This window comes from Culex quinquefasciatus, chromosome 3, assembly GCF_015732765.1.
Source record: "Culex quinquefasciatus strain JHB chromosome 3, VPISU_Cqui_1.0_pri_paternal, whole genome shotgun sequence".
Classification (NCBI taxonomy): Eukaryota; Metazoa; Arthropoda; class Insecta; order Diptera; family Culicidae; genus Culex; species Culex quinquefasciatus.
In genome coordinates, this window is record NC_051863.1 from 29,942,107 (window position 1) to 29,959,753 (window position 17,647).

At 35.3% G+C, this 17,647-nt stretch overlaps 2 protein-coding genes across 3 annotated transcripts in view; one reads left to right on the forward strand and one right to left on the reverse strand.

Annotated features, from left to right (window-relative positions):
* The window catches only part of LOC6048694 (dopamine D2-like receptor), a 533,595-nt gene that overhangs the window by 34,139 nt on the left and 481,809 nt on the right, over positions 1-17,647 (reverse strand). For both annotated transcript variants that reach the window (XM_038262391.1, XM_038262392.1), the window contains exon 5: positions 4,676-4,928. In XM_038262391.1, coding sequence (XP_038118319.1) covers positions 4,676-4,928 — 253 coding nt within the window. The remainder of the gene's footprint in view (positions 1-4,675; positions 4,929-17,647) is intronic.
* On the forward strand, positions 3,574-4,670 carry LOC6048695. Its single transcript, XM_001865539.2, has one exon. It carries the CDS (start codon positions 3,651-3,653, stop codon positions 4,368-4,370), a length of 720 nt encoding a protein of 239 aa, XP_001865574.2. The 5' UTR covers positions 3,574-3,650; the 3' UTR covers positions 4,371-4,670.

Below are 17,647 nucleotides of genomic sequence, written 5' to 3' on the forward strand. Positions count from 1 at the left end.
TTCAGAAAAAAATAATTTGTTTTTAGTCGATTAGACTTCTATTTTCATAAACATTTTCAAGTTGTTTGAAAAAATGTTTTTTGTCCCCTCATTTTTCGGACCGATTTTGAAGCGGGGGCGGCTTTAAATTTGAAAAATATTTGCTACGACCTTATCTCTTCAGAAATAAAAATGAAGGATTTTAGCTTGTTAAATTTCTGAAACGAAAAATGCACAAAAAGTGAGAACTTATGAGAATAAATTAGTACTATTAAAAATAACATTATTTAAACAAAATTTTCATCGCTAAAAGTTCAATTTCCAAACCAGTATTTAAAGAATTTTTAAATTTTTCTGATATGCTTACATGGAGATGGATCAAAAATTTATAAGGCATAATTATTGCAACCGAATTTAAATATAAGAAAAAAAAATAATAAAAGAAAAAAAAACCATGTCAGGCAAAACAAAATTAAAGAGATTTTTAAATGCAAAATAAAATCTGCATTTGGGTAATTCTCCGCCAACTCAAACAGCAGTTGCCCCGACCCCTCTTCGATTTGCGTGAAACTTTGTCCTATGGGGTAACTTTTGTCCCTGATCACAAATCCGAGGTCCGTTTTTTGATATATCATGACGGAGGGGCGGTACGACCCCTTCAATTTTTGAACATGCGAAAAAAGAGGTGTTTTTCAATCATTTGCAGCCTGAAACAGTGATGAGATAGAAATTTGGTGTCAAAGGGACTTTTATGTAAAATTAGACGCCCGATTTGATGGCGTACTCAGAATTCCGAAAAAAACGTATTTTTCATCGAAAAAAACACTAAAAACGTTTTAAAAATTCTTCCATTTTCCGTTACTCGACTGTAAAAAATTTTGGAACATGTCATTTTATGGGAAATTTAATGTGCTTTTCGAATCTACATTGACCCAGAAGGGTCATTTGTCATTTAGTACATTTTTTTTTATTTTAAAATTTCGTGTTTTTTCTAACTTTGCAGGATTATTTTTTAGAGTGTAACAATGTTCTACAAAGTTGTAAAACAGACAATTACAAAAATGTTGATATATAGACAAAAGGGGTTTGCTTATAAACATCACGAGTTATCGCGATTTTACGAAAAAAAGTTTTGAAAAAGTTACTTTTTGCGTTTTTTCATTTAGAATAAAAATGTCAATGTAGATTCGAAAATAACATTAAATTTCCCATAAAACAACATGTTCCAAAAATTTTTCAGTCGAGTAACGGAAAATGGAAGAATTTTTAAAACGTTTTTAGTGTTTTTTTCAATGAAAAATACGTTTTTTCGGAATTCTGAGTACGCCATTAAATCGGGCGTCTAATTTTACATAAAAGTCCCTTTGACACCAAATTTCTATCTCATCACCGTTTCAGGCTGCAAATTATTGAAAAATACCTCTTTTTTTGCATGTTCAAAAATTGATGGGGTCGTACCGTCCCTCCGTCACGAGATATCAAAAAATGGACCTCGGATTCGTGATCAGGGACAAAAGTTACCCCTTAGGACAAAGTTTCACGCAAATCGAATAGGGGTCGGGACAACTTTTCCCGATTTCGTGTGAGTTGGTAGAGAATTACCCATTTGAAAAATTTCAAACAAAATGTTTGTAAAAGTTTACTCTTAGAGACAACAAAATACGTTTTAAAAAAGTGTTCATAAGTGCCAAATCTGATAATATTTTCATACAAATAGCTGAGCTAATTTATAGAATGTTCTGGGAATATTATTTCTGATATTGATATGGGTAATTCTCTACCAACTCACACGAAATCGGGAAAAGTTGCCCCGACCCCTCTTCGATTTGCGTGAAACTTTGTCCTAAGGGGTAACTTTTGTCCCTGATCACGAATTCGAGGTCCGTTTTGATATCTCGTGACGGAGGGCGGTACGACCCTTCCATTTTGAACATGCGAAAAGGGTGTTTTTCAATAATTTGCAGCCTGAAACGGTGATGAGATAGAAATTTGGTGTCAAAGTATGACGCCCGATTTGATGGCGTACTCAGAATTCCGAAAAACGTATTTTCATCGAAAAACACTAAAAAGTTTTAAAATTCTCCCATTTTCCGTTACTCGACTGTAAAAATTTTGGAACATGTCATTTTATGGGAAATTTAATGTACTTTTCGAATCTACATTGTCCCAGAAGGGTCATTTTTCATTTAGAACAAAATTTTTATTTTAAAATTTCGTGTTTTTCTAACTTTGCAGGGTTGTTTTTAGAGTGTAACAATGTTGTACAAAGTTGTAGAGCAGACAATTACAAAAATTTTGATATATAGACATAAGGGGTTTGCTTATAAACATCACAAGTTATCGCGATTTTACGAAAAAAGTTTTGAAAAAGTTACTTTTGCGTTTCTCTTTGTTTCGTCGTCCGTGTCTGTCGCGGGTGACCATGAACGGCCATGATCGATGACGACCAACTTTTTTAAAACTTTTTTCGTAAAATCGTGATAACTTGTGATGTTTATAAGCAAACCCTTATGTATATATATCAAAAATTTGTAATTGTCTGCTCTACAACTTTGTAGAACATTGTTACACTCTAAAAATAACCCTGCAAAGTTAGAAAAACACGAAATTTTAAAATGAAAAATTTTGTTCTAAATGAAAAATGACCCTTCTGGGACAATGTAGATTCGAAAAGTACATTAAATTTCCCATAAAATGACATGTTCCAAAATTTTTTACAGTCGAGTAACGGAAAATGGGAGAATTTTTAAAACTTTTTTAGTGTTTTTTTCGATGAAAAATACGTTTTTTCGGAATTCTGAGTACGCCATCAAATAGGGCGTCTAATTTTACATAAAAGTCCCTTTGACACCAAATTTCTATCTCATCACCGTTTCAGGCTGCAAATTATTGAAAAACACCTCTTTTTTCGCATGTTCAAAAATGGAAGGGGTCGTACCGCCCCTCCGTCACGAGATATCAAAAAACGGACCTCGGATTCGTGATCAGGGACAAAAGTTACCCCTTAGGACAAAGTTTCACGCAAATCGAAGAGGGGTCGGGGCAACTGCTGTGTGAGTTGGCGGAGAATTACCCATATACATCGTCTCAAGTTTGAGGAAACAATAAAACTGAACTTTTTTAATTGTGCCGATATTTCAAAAATTTGTGGCCCGATTTTTAATGTAAAAAAATCATTCGTGAAATTTTCTAATCGCATCAGAATTTTTATTTTTATTTTTTTTTACAATCAGACCTTTTATTGAAAAATGCCTTTTGATATGTTGGTCTTATTTTTTTAAATGTTTTTAATGTTTTTGTCGGAGTGATCAGAACATTTCACGAATGTGTTCTGAGAATGAAAATATGTGAGAAAAAATGTTTGCAAATTCATTTTGAAGACATTCATAAAATTATGATTCTCAACAGTCATCATACATACGAAAGATTTTGATCGTTGGTATTCTAACCATGCTCTGAGTCATCTACCTCGAGTAGGTTATCACCTTATACCACCAGCAAATATTTACAAACGATGCCTCCTTAACTAATCAACGAGACGTAACGACCTTCTCAACAGCAACAATCATGTACTTGCTAAAGCTGTTAGTTCTCTCTTATCACTGCTAGCTCTCACTACAAAGTCACCCAGCGCACCACTTCAGTACCGTTCCAACCTTTAACGACTCAAAATGCCTTGGACCCGCCCGTCGACCGTTCCCTTTCCCAGCGTATGGCTCCGCTTCCAGGCCAAGGGCCTTGACTCCCCCGACCCGGTGTGGTACGTTGTGCAGGACGTCCCGGAAGATCGTTTCGAGGATGCGGTTCGATTCATGAGCCGCTTCTTCCCCCACGACGAACAGCTGAACGAGGTGCTGGGATTCATGGATGATCCACTCGCGCTGGAGGAATCGGTCCACCTTTGGAGGGACATGGTGCGTCAACGAGTTTCGTTGGTTTGCTTCCGGGAGGGATCGTCCGAGATTGTCGGGGCCAACATGCTTGGAGTGTCTTGCAAGGCGGATCAGAAGCGAGAGGAACGGTTTGGGAGTGCGATCCTGCAGACCATCTACGACACCACCAAGTACGTGTCCAAACAGGCGAATCTGTACGAGCGGTACGGCGTGCAGGAGTACCTGTCTGCGATGGGACTTTCGGTGGATCCGAAGTATCGCGGACGGGGGATCGCTACGGAACTGCTGCGGGCGAGGATTCCGCTTTGTAGGGCGGTTGGAATACGGTTGACCTCGACGTGCTTTACCGGTGCTGGGTCGCAAATTGCCGCGGCTAGGGCCGGTTATACGGAGGACTATTCGGTGACTTATGGCGAGTTGAAGGCGATTGATGCGAGATTTGACTTTCCGGGGATTGAAAACAAACCGTGCAAGTACATGAGTTATCGAATTGAGTGAATGTGGTTAAATTTAGAATACAAATACACAAATGCAGTTCAGCTCTATAACTTCTATAAATAGCACACTTCATTGAAGATAGAGAGAGAGTGAGACCCACTCAAACGTAATGCCTAAGTGGTGCAATCAATTTAGCTCGTTATCAAGTGACACGTGGCACCCCGTGGAGAATGTGGACAAATAATAACGAGGATGCTATTTACCATATCTGAGATTGGTGCCAGCAGCTGATGCTGTTATCAGCAATTATTCCAAATAAAGAAAAACGAAATTTTAAAAAATAACCTACAAAACGTACAACTCACCTTAAAAATATTCCAGTACAAAAACACCATTATGATACACGGTATATAAAAACTACTCAGCGACGAGTACACTATAAAATCACTATTGTAGAAAACGCACAGATCGGGCACCCGGTCGGGCGTATTGTTTAGTCCTAGCACGATTGGCGACCCGATCGCGGCCGAGATCGCCCACACGAGCAGGATCGTCAGGCACACGCGGCGGCTGTTTTTGTGCTTCGCGTACTTGATCGGCTGCGTCACGGCGATGTATCTGGAAGAGGCAACAGAATGGAAAAAAGAAGTGTTCATTAAACAACTGGCTTAAGGTGAAGCCGTACAGAATTGTCAGGGAAAATTGATCATCTCTTAGAAATGTTCCGTATTTAAGGGGTTAAGTCGGCAAAAATGTCAGAGGTTGATATGAGTACATATTATTTTTTTTTTCTGATTTGATTTCAAGCTATAAAAAATATACATTTTAATCTATTAACAAAATAAATTTGAAGACATTTGGTTGAATCATTGCCTAGATACAGCTATTTTGACAGAATCGTCTCAAAATTTTGGTGAAGACTCGTTAAACCAATGTTAAGTTTTTGTATTTGCAAAAATAAAGTGAAAAATTTAAGTTTGTGAAAGATATTGGGGAAAAGTCACTTTTGAGCCATTTTGATCTAATATATGAAATTTACAAAATAAGGTTTACAAAACTTCCGGTTAAAAAAACCATTGTAACCTTTTAACTAGTAGGGGAAGGTGGGGCAAGACGACCATACGGGGCAAGAGGAACAATCGCTCGTACGGCCGTAATTTTTACAATTTTGATTATTTCCAGTATGAGGAATTGTTGCTAGCAATGCAATTAGCTGATTCTACTACCACATAACCGCCAAAACGACGTAAACGCCACGGGGCATAAGATTTAATAAAGTTTTTTCAAAACCTTTGTTTTCTTATAATATTTGGAAAGTACAAAATAAGGCTTAGGGTTCGTTTTAAGACTCATTTCATCAAAATGCTATTTTTCCTAGATCAGTAGTGTTCCAACCAATGACTTGCACCTATTAGAGAGTATGATTTAACTTTTTGTTATTTTTGTTGAGAGCTTTTAAAAAATCTTGTTCAGGTGGGGCAAGTGTACCACATGGATTTTTAGTATGGAAAAAATTACGAATTGCTGCAACAACATATTTTATTAGAAAATAAATACATGAAAGTACTTAAAAACTGTTAAACAATTGTTAAAAAAATGTCCATACAAAACATAGTGATATTATGAAAATTTACTATTTATCATCTTAATAATATTTTTTTTTTGTGAAAACGATAAATTTTTTAGTAAAACATTATTATTTAGTCTAAAATGGAAGAAACCTTTCAAATACATTCTAATCTGATGTATCTAAGTGATAACAGTTCAATTGTTAGCAAATTAACATGTTTTTCCATGCATTGTTCCTCTTGCCCCAACGGGTTGTTCGTCTTGCCCCACTAGTTGAGTAGAACGTACGGAAAATCAACATTTTTAAAATCTATTTTTTACATAAAAAAACTGGATTTTTTAAAAACTTGCTCTAACAAAGTCTTAGTCAAGACCTAGAATAAGATGATTATAATAAAATCCGACAGATTTTTTAACTTTTTAATGGGTTATAACGAGCATTTCCTTAGCTTGTTACACTTGCCCCACTTTCCCCTAAACACGTTTTTGCATTGTTGTTCGAATTCTTCGTGTGTTCTCATTTCTTATTGGAAAGCTTTCAATTCTTCTCATCTCTTATTGGATGAATTCTATCAGTCGCCCAGGCTATTTTTAGCGAGGTTTTTTTTTTATTAAATTTCAACTGCGCTTGCAATATTGCATGCAATCTTGTTTTAGTTCTGATATTCAACTTGCATTCAATTTTATTCTTTTTTCGATTCTTGGATTCAACTATATCAGTCTCAGTCCTCCTCATGCTACCAATGCTCCACGGTTAAGAGCGAGTTTTTCACCAATGTGTAATAGGTCGTATCGAGGTGCTCCGATTTGGATGAAACTTTCAGCGTTTGTTTGTCTATACATAAGATGAACTAAAGATGATAAAACGGGCTTCGAAGTTTGAGGTCCAAAAAACCTAAAAAATCTTAAAATTGCTCGCATTTCCGTAAAACTTCATCAATTCCAACTCTCGTAAATGCATTTGAAAGGTCTTTTGAAGCACTTCAAAATGGGCCATAGACATCCAGGATCGGCTTGACTTTTTCTCATAGCTTTTGCAAATTACTGTTAAAAATTGATTTTTTTAAAACCCTAATATCTTTTTGCTACAGTCTCCAACACCCATACTCCTTGCCCATGTTCGCATAAATGTCCCATATGCAAAAACAGCATGCTGAGAAAAACGCATTTGAAGTTTGTCCCACACGTAAGGCTACGTGTTAAGTTTTCACGAAAAAACTGGATTTTCTCCTGATTCCTAGAACAAAGTACTTGATGTTATAGGCTTTTCTAAAAGAGCACACGATTTTGAATTAAACTGCATCATTAACTCAAAAGTGATGAAAATGCATATGGGACATTTATGCGATCAGGGGCAGTATAGGTCAAAAGATAGGTAATTTCATGGACTGTAAGCCTACGGTATTAACGAAAACCTGTTTCACCCCTAATCCAACAAATTGTAAAAAAATATTTTAATTCATTCTAAATGGTAATTTTTCCAATCATATTCGGCATGAGTTCATCTCATGTATAGACAAACAAACGCTGAAAGTTTCATCCAAATCGGAGCACCTCGATACGACCTCTAGCACAAACCGAGCAGAATTTACAAATACTGCCTCTTAAGTGGAAAGCATTTTTGCTTGCCAATCCTAAGGACAGGGGATCGAACCCCGCAGTGAGCTTCAAGTTTTTCATTTAATTCAAATTTTTATGAGTTCAGAACTTTCTCGTTGGGAGTAGATGGGTATCGAACCCAGGACCATTCGCTTATAAAGCGAACATCGTAACCATTCAGCCACGACCGCTCCCCAACTTTATTTGGTAAGAAATAATTATTTAAAATGTCAAGATACTCTTCATGAAATCAATTTTAAAATTAAAAAAATAAATATTGAAACTCCAAGGTGTTGAATCAACATTTCAAAGCAAAAAAATTAAAATAAAATATAATTGAAAATACAAGCGAAGTTTTCAACATTTGTATGAAAAAGGTGTTTTAAAATGCATTTTACACGCGTTCGTTGCTCTCTTATCATTATTATTCAAAGACTGTACATTGGTATTTCATGAAAATTTAAAATATCTTCAACGGAGTTAAAACATACTAACTACGACTATAAACGCAGGAAAATGCATTTAAAATGGTTTTCGGTTGATCAAATTTAAACTTTCATTAAAATTTAGAAGTTTTTCGAAAAAATATTTTTTTGCCCCTTAATTAATCAGACTGACTTCGAAGGGAGGGGGGGGGGCGACATACACTTTGAAAAATATTTGCACGGCCTTAATAAAAAATCACATTTTTTTGCACTGTACCTATTTTTCTGAATAGTCCTCATCAATACCAACAACTTTGCCGAATAAGTTACAGATTTTCGAATGATTTCATAAACTTTTTTTTGTGTATGAACAGCTGTCAAAATTGTATGTAAATTTGTATGAGTGAGCCAATGACACAAAATGGCTTCTTTGGTGATAGGTCGATCCCCACAAGCTTTGAGCCAAAAAAAAAATGGTTGAAATCAGCTGATTTCGTAAAGAATTGTTCTCTTTCGAATGCAACCTGGCGCTTCAAATTCGGCCTGCGCTCTTTCGAGACATTTTAGTTTTAAAAATGCATCTGGTTTAGTAAAGTAAATCTTTCCCAGTTCCTGAGGGGAACACCCTTGAAGAGTATCGGGGCCGGCATTTACAAAGCGGATTCAGTGGCAGTTTCATTCTCAACTTAATGTTAACATGTTAAGGTTAATGTTAACATTCCATAGGTCGCCTCCCTAAGGTGTCGTGATAAGGTCCAGTTTGTGACGATACACTACCTTCCCTTTACTAAGCAATCGATTCCAGAAGGGAAAAGATCACCAGTTGTGTTGGTCCGAGCCGGGATTTGAACCCCGATCTACCGACGGCATCTGGTTTACCTTGACTTTTAAATCAAATATTATCTTTTTCAAAAAGGATTTTGTTGCTTGTTTATTTTTTTTGAGCTCAAAAAGTACTCAGAACATCACCTTTCTCTAAAGTTTAACCCTGAATTAAAACGCTCAAAAACAGATTTTTGTAGGCAGGGTTGGCTCTGATGCTACACCCAAAATTCAGAGTCGAGATAATCGTTCTCTCAAAATTTATTGAGGGCTCAGTGCCAAAATCGATAGAATAATGGTACCAACTCACACCATCATAACAAATGAGTTCATTCGTTAGTTGAATCAATAAATCTCCAACAAGTGCCATACATCGACTTCTGACTTCTCCTTGGTCACCAAGCTGTGGTGGCCGAGGCAGCTAAGTCATTGGATTGGTTTATCAAAGGTCTCTGGTTCGATTCCCGTTGTCGACACTTTTGGTTTTTTGTTTGACGGATGAACTTTTTTTGCAAATGAACCTCGAGAGAATAGTTCTATCGCCCATCTCGAGCTGTGTTCTCTGCGTCCGTGAATGGTACCACTATTCTCTCGACTCGAGACCATCATTCTCTCGGACTAGCGCTGCCAGTTTTGGGTGTACTGACAAAATAAGTCGTAAAAGATGCGGGATAAAATTTTAATGACAAACATGCTTGGATTGGCGTGTCCAACAAATTTCTAGAATATTTAAAAAAAAAACTCAAAAAATATTCCTAGAAAGCTAGATTTTACAAAACACCCTTATCGTGAACCATTCCCATTTTCAATCAAGCCAATAATTGCCACATTCCATTTGAAACAACTCTCCAAAGCTCCAAAACTTCATTTTCATAAAATTTATTTTCCACTTTAGTTTACGATTTGGTCTACTCAACAATTATTTGAACTTATCATTAGAGTTGTTCAAAGTATAGTCATCTTAACGTCTTTTACAGGGCAATTTCTGGATAAGTTGCAAACTTGAGCATCCTAAGCATTATCAATTTTTGATGGAATTTAACGGTGCATATCAACCAGAGCTATTTTTCTGTTTTTTTTTTTTGAAAGAATTTCAAGATTTTCCGAGATCCTTATGACAATGTCATTCGTGTTCTAGTAAATAGCTTTGTAAAAAAAAAAAAAAACGAAGTGATTTGTCAACTAGGGATTTGGACTCTGTATAGCACCGAGATTATCCCCTGAAATGGTCGGAAAAATTACCACAAATTGAAGATTTTTTATCATACCTCAAAAAATAAAATAGTAAACGTGGAAGTTCACAAAGATTTTTGAAACAGCAAGCACAAATTAATTTTTGTTTCCTGATTGTCCACACAAAAGAAAAACATTATAAATTGATCGATTGACTAAACTTGACCACCAAAATTACGGTCCTGCTTCACAAAAATCTACATCGTCCACCGCCCCCGCACACAAAGTGACGTTTCCTGCGTGGGATAAATGAAAACTAATGACTTGTGTTCGGCTCCTAATTAGTGGCGATCCGTCGCTAGCTACGTCGACAAAGTGCCATCAAGATGCCGCCAAATAACCTGCCATGAAGTCTCTCCGGTCCGGCCAAACCTGGTGTGACCTTTCGGGGGAACCGACGGGCCCACAATAATACAGTACATACTGCTCTCCGGTAGAGTCAACTCAGCGCCTTTGTACCCTCGTCGTCCTGATTCCGGAAAAACGAGGAGGTATTAATTAAAATTACTGAATGCTCTCTGTTTTGACTTTTCCGAGGGGTGGGGAGGTGGGTTGTTTCGGGGTTTTCCGGGAAAAAGGCTTCACCCGGGAGTTTGGTTATTGAAATTTTTCGGGGGGGGGGGGCAAATATTAGGATCAAACGGGCACTTTACACTCGGGCGTGTGAATTGGTTTCAGCGCAAGGGCTATGGTGGTGGAGCGTTGAAGGTGGGTGCGGGTTAAAATTCATTATGATGTCAGCTTATTGAAAATAGCTTGTGCTCGTGGAAAGATAAGGTTTTGTGCTCGGCCCGGCAGAAACCCTTTTTAGCTGGTAATTGGAAGTTACAGTGCTTGTTTTACACGGGACGGTAATTTTAAACGGTTGCTTTTGGAAATGGGAAATGGCATTTAAAAATTAGGAAGAGTAATTACACATTTATTTAAATAAAAAAGTTTCAAAGGCAAGATCCTGAGATATTTGGAAAACTGTAAAACAGGAAAAAAATAGACTCAAGTCAATTCTTCCCAACTTTGCAACTGAGCTATATTAAAACAATCAATCATAATCATCGACCAGTTCACTTTTTGCGTGGCGCACGAAAGCAGAGAAGAGCTGAGTAATTTATCATTTGTTTGAAGTTTTTCCTTCGGAGAGTTTTACCCCCTTCATCTTGGAGAGGAAAAGCCGTGAAAGGATTTGTCCAGCTGATTGGAAAAGTATGCAACTCGGCATGGCGCCAGAGTGTTGGCAATCGGTAGAGTGGAATATGATGAGGAAAGTTTTTCGAGAAGGAAAGAAAGAACTTTGTTCTAGGCAATAGTTGATGACAAAGTTGTTGGGATAGTGTTTTACTGAGTAATTCAACGCTACCTTTAATCTAGTTTCAAGATAAAACTCCCGGCTCAAATATTCTGTAATCAATGAAGCATCAAATCAATTGCCTCACGCCATTCCTGGAAAATCATCTCCCAGAAGCTTAAAACAGCCGGACTCAATTACAGCAAATGAAGTACCAAAAGTACCTTCTTGGAAAATTCCGCGCGTACAGATATCAAATTTAGATAAGCGAACGCGAGTACATCCCGGCGTTCAACGGAAATTTGTTTTCCCCCTCGCACCAGGTGGTCCCGAAGGAACGTGGCAGAAAAACGGCACGCCAGCGAAAAGCGAAATGTAATTGGTGGGCGATATCGTGGAGTCATTAGAGCCATTGACATTTTATGCATGAAACGTTTTTTGTTTCGTTGATTGGATGTCTTTTGGAGAGTGGCTAATTTTCGTTTTAAATTGACTGGACTTTGAGTTTCTTTGAAGAGTGTTTGGGGAAAGCTGGGGGAGAGTTTTTTCAATTGCTGCTTGTAAAGTCTATTTATAACAAAAAAAAAGCAATTAAATAGCTCAGGTTTCTTTGAAAAGTAACAATGCCAATTGAATTCAGATTTGAACATTTAAAAGTTTGGTTGTCTACAGTACATAGGTACTTAAATAAATAACTTGTTAATTATAGATAAGAATAAATCATGAGGTTATGAAATTTTTCACACCATTTGAATGGTTTTTTATCATTGAAGAAAAAATCAACATGTAGTAGGTTGATCATTATCGAAATTTCAAAGTGATTTTACCTCCTTAAAGATGTTTATGCAACAAGTTGCAAAATTGGGGATTTTTTCAACACCAGTCGTGGCAAAAATCAAAACAATCTAGAAATATATTAAATATTATATAAAGGTGAACTCTTTTGCACTAATTTAGGTGTTGAAATGTAGATCTTTTTAACACTTGTTTCAAAAAGTAGACCTTTCCGTTTCTATTATTTATGGTTGAATGGAAAAGGGGTCAATATGAACAATTCATCTCATTGCACAGTAGGATAATAAAATAATCGACTTCAGGGGGGGTATTGTTTCGATTCCTTAGGCTAAAATAATTAACTGTGAACATTTCGAACGAAGTCAGTTTAGAAAAACATCTTTTCATACAAAATAGTTTTTTTTAATCTCTAATAACTCGTCAAGGTTAACTCGGATCGTTTTGTAATCTTCGACAAAGTTGTTTATCATAAAAAAAATGTGGAATACATGAAAAAACAAATATTTGGACAATTTTCGAATTTCGTTAGGGTGGTCCCATGCATCTTTCCCTTGAAAATTAGGCATTTTAAAATTAATATATCTCGAGAAACCCCTGAATTTTGTTTTCAACGTAAACAGTGCTGGATCTTCTCTTCCGAATGCTACCTGGTGCTTAAAATTTTGACCTGCGCCTTTTCGAGATATAAAAGTTTTAAATTTGCAACTTTTTTAACCTTAAAATGGCTGTTACTTTTGACTCTTTAGCTTAAATTGACCTGTCGAAAAAAATGATTTTAGAGCTCTAAAAGTGCTCCTTATATCACTTTTCTCTCTCACTTAACCCTGAATTGCCACGAAAAAAAAAAGATTTTTGAAGGTTTGCTAAAAAAAACAATTATTACTGATTTCAAAGTATTTTTAAAAATTCACAAAAAAGGCATATTTCACATATTACAAGGCTTCCGCGAAATCGCGGCAAAAATTAAAAAAAAAATTTGCCGGGTTGCTTTTCCTCCATAAAGTATTGGAAAAAATACCAATCTTGAAGAAAACACCCTAATAATGTCTTTAACTTGAAAACGGTGAACCTAATTTAACAAAAGTAATTTTCGATTGCAAATTTATATTTGGATCATATTTCTTTGATATTTTGTTTGAAAATATTTTCGATTTTTTTTCCAAAAATCAAATTTTAGGAATTAAAATCTCATATGAAAAACTCTCCACGAAATCGGCCGATTTCGACAATTTTTATTTTTTGTATTTTTTGATTTGGATCAAACTTTGTGGGGGCCTTCCCTACGACCAAAGAAGCTATGTTGTGTCATTGGTTCACCCATACAAGTCTCGATACAATTTTGGCTGCTGTCTAGACAAAAATGGTATGTAAATATTCAAACAGCTGTAACTTTTGAGTGAATTTTCTGATCAATTTGGTGTCTTCGGCAAAGTTGTAGGTATTGATGAGGACTATTGAGAAAACAATAGATACATGGAAAAATGCTGATTTTTATTTCACCTTTTTTCACAAAAACAAGATTTCCTAATTTTTTTTTTTATTTTCGAGATTTTTTTTATGTTTTAGGGAACAAAACCCGCAACTTTTGATCCATAGAGAAACAAGGTCAAAATATCTGCCGAATTTTTTAAACAAATAGTTATTTTTGGAAAAAAATCGAAATTTCATGCAAAAACAAAGTTGACTTAATTTTTTATGTAAAATTGATTTTTCAATCGAAAAGTACTTTACAGATTTTTTGATAAAGGGCTCTGTTTTCAAGGCATAGCCACCGAAATTTTGATTTTAGCGAAATATTTGCATTTTTTTTTATTTTTAAAAATAGTGACCATTAGTGACCATTTCAGAAAATTTGCTATAAAATTGTCAAAGAGACATTGAAGATAGGAATTCTGGTTGCTGAGATACAGCCGCTTTAAGAAAAAATAAACACGAAAATTGAAGTTTTCTTAGCCTCACCAAAACAACCCACCATTTTCTAAAGTCGATATCTCAGCAACTAATGATCCGATTTTCAATGTTAAAAATGAAACATTTGTAAAAAATTTCGATCTTTTCGAAAAAAATAATTAGAAATTATTTTAATCAAGACTAATTGAACATTACGCCCATTTAAAATGCTAGTCTTGATTTAATTTTTTTCAATATATTTGTTTCGAAGAGATCAGAATTTTTTTAAGAATGTTTCATGTTTTAACATTGAAAATCGGATCATCAGTTGCTGAAATATCGAGTATCGACATCAGAAAATGGTGGGTTGTTTTGGTGAGGCTAAGAAAACTTCAATTTTCATGGTTCTTTTTCTTGAAGCGGCTGTATCTCAGCAACCAGAGGTCCAACCTTCAAAGTCTCTTAGACAATTTTATAGCAAATTTTCTGAACTTTTCATAAAATATATGTTTGGAAATGGTCACTCATGGTCACTATTTTAAAAAATCAAAAAACTGCAAATATTTCACTAAAATCAAAATTTTGGTGGCTATAACTTGAAAACGGAGCCCTTTATCAATAAATCTGCAGAGTACTTTTCGATTGCAAATTCAATTTTACATGAAAAAATTAAGTCAAATTTGTTTTTGCATGAAATTTTGATTTTTTCCATAAATCACTATTTTTTTAAAAAAATAATAACTTGCGGCAGATTTTTTGACCGTACTTCTCTATAGCTCAAAAGTTGCGAGTTTTTGTCCAATAAAACATATCAGAAAATCTCGATAATAAAAATAATATATTTATTTTGGGGAATTGAGTTCCAGTGAAAAAAAAGTTGATTAGCAAATGTACATATTTTTTTGTCCGTGTACCAATTTTTTTCTCAATAGTCCTCATCAATATCTACAACTTTGTCCAAGACACCAAATGGATCAGAAAATTTACTCAAAAGTTACAGTTGTTTGAATATTTACGTACCATTTTTGTATGGACAGCAGCCAAAATTGTATGGAGACTGGTATGGGTGAACCAATGACACAAAATAGCTTATTTGGCCATAGGGAAAGCCTCCACAAAATTTGAGCCAAATCATAAAATACAAATAAAATCCAATTCCGGTTTTGGTAGATTATTGCTCATAATGATTTTTCTGTTACGTGTTTTAGGAAATTAAGTTTTGTAGTAAAAAAATCGTGATTTTTTTTCCATGTAGACTTTTTTTTCTTAAAATAATTATCAAATCCATTTCGAGCAATACTCGGGCCCATTTCGTTCAAAAAAATCAATTTCCCTTGAGAACTTTCTTCACCCGCGAAAAAGAGAGGAGGCAAATCACGCAAAAGAAAATCGCTCCCGAACTTCTCCAAGAAAATCAATCTGTTGATGATTTTTTTGTGAATTTCCTTGTCAGCATCACTTAAAAATATTTATTTCACTTTGTTCACACACGTTGCCCATCTACAAAATGTGACAGGTCATATTTTGACGTGTGACGTTACACTTGCAAGTATAGTAGTGAAAAAGATGTTCCGCCGAATAATTAAGATGATGATTTTTTTAGATTTCTTTTACCGATCTTTCGTGCGCGAGAGAGAAGAGCTATGCTCGATCCCTTCGGATTTTTTCTCTTGATGAACGTCCAATGATTTTCTTTTGATGATAATTATTCCATCGCTGTCAGCCCGCAAAATTGTGTGTAGCCTTGTTTAGAAAAAAAACTAATTATGTAAAATAAAGTTTTTTTAAATGCGGGCAAAATTGCATTCAAAACAATATAAAAAAACACGAAATAATTTCAAACCTACTAGATTTACTGTTTTATTATCACAATTCAAGTTTAAATAAACTCACAAACTTCTCCAACTAAGCACAAAGGCTTCTTCGTGAGCCAAAATACGTTCACACCTTTTCAAGCACTCCACTTACAGTTGGTATAGTACTGTACCCCTAGAATGCTTGTCCAAAGTTGTGACTCCTCGAGCAAAAGTGTGCTCACGAACGCTCAATTTGGTAACAAGTGAGGCTCCAGTGTGAAGACTCCAGCACAAATAACTTTGGTAGGTTTATTTTTCATATTATATTAGCTTTTGTTTCTGAGAAATTTACTTTAAGTTTCGTTTGCAGTTCAAGCAATTTCAAAGATCTTTTTCAATTTGTGGCATCTTCTCAGAAAAACATCATTAAATTTCGAGTGAAATCACGTCTTCTTAACATCACCTCGCATGTCTGACTTCAACAAAATTTCTCTCATTTTCTCCGATTTTTCCCACAAATTCCACACTCCCACAAAATCTCAAATCTATCGTTAAGGAACAGGCAACAATTTTGGGGCTCAATTCCAGAGCTCTCACTCACACACATCTACCGGAATTCCATCTCCTGGCCACGGATTGTCGTCATTCAGGAAGGGAGGCGAATTTTCTCAGAAGCTCGGTCGAAGAAGAAGAATAAAAATAAGCCGAATCAAAAAGCCATCAGAAAGCTTTCGCAACCCTCCCCCTAATGATTGATGCGTGTGTCTTTCCGGGCTGCCACCGTCGTCGTTGGGAAAAAAAAGCTTTTCACGCCACCCGGGCCCAACTTCCGAGAAAAACACGCAAATCCTTTCAAATTTATTCAATTTTCAGCGCATTTCTCTCCATGCGAAAGGGATGTGAGCGCTATCATTCCTGATTTTTCCTTCTTTTTTTTTTGCTGCCTTTCTTGCACAGCGGCTCGTTATTTTCACTTTCGTTATCGTGGCGGGAGTTTTTTTTTCTTCGCTCGTTTATTGATATCCTACAAGGGAATGTCATTTGTTGATTCTGCTGAACAATGCGTTTGTCTCGTGTGAAAGAAAGGATGAAAGTGAAACGATTCTCGGAAATGGTTTATCCACATAATAAGAAGATATTGTAGTATTTTTCAAACTTTTATTGGGCATCATTCCTTGATATGTATCTTAAACTTCAAATGGGAAAAGATGACTCAGTAATCTATTACCACTTAAATGCTCGGTTAGGTAATTTTCATCCTATTTTTTCTTTAAAACATTATAATGTAATAGAACATACAAGTTGAAAGGTAAACTGCATGGATTTAAAGAAATAAATGTTTTTTTATCAACTCGAAAGGTTTTCTTTAATTATTTTAGATGGATTTGTATTGCAAAAGATTGACAAGGTACTAGCCGATTGATAAGGTGTCTTCAACAAAGTTGTTGTTGTTTGTTTAGTTCCAATCATGGTTTGTTACCATCTACTTGTGTAAACACTGGGATCAAAGCTCATTCGGATTCAAACATTCAAAAATACAAAAAAAAAATGAACATTGGAAACTCTGAAACTTAAAATATGCATGATTTAGACTTAAGAAAATTTGTAACATTCAAAATTCATTATTTCAAATGTAAAATTTCCAGACCACATAACAAAACCCCATGAATAATATTTTTGTATGAAGCGTTGGCAATCACGAATCATTTTGATAATCTGAAATATAAAAGATTATTAAAAACTCGAAAACTTGGAAATCAAACAAAACTCTGCAGAAAATATAAAATTCAAAATGCGAACATTAAAAAAAATCAACTTATTTAAAGTTGCGAATTTTGAGCTTCTAAGGTTTTAAACTGATTTTGAAATTTGTTTCCAGCAATGTGTTATTTCACATTAAAAAAATAGAAAAAACTAACAACTTTA

Excerpts from the sequence above, each read along its gene's own strand:
- LOC6048695 (XM_001865539.2), top strand. The coding sequence starts at position 3,651 with ATGCCTTGGACCCGCCCGTCGACCGTTCCCTTTCCCAGCGTATGGCTC.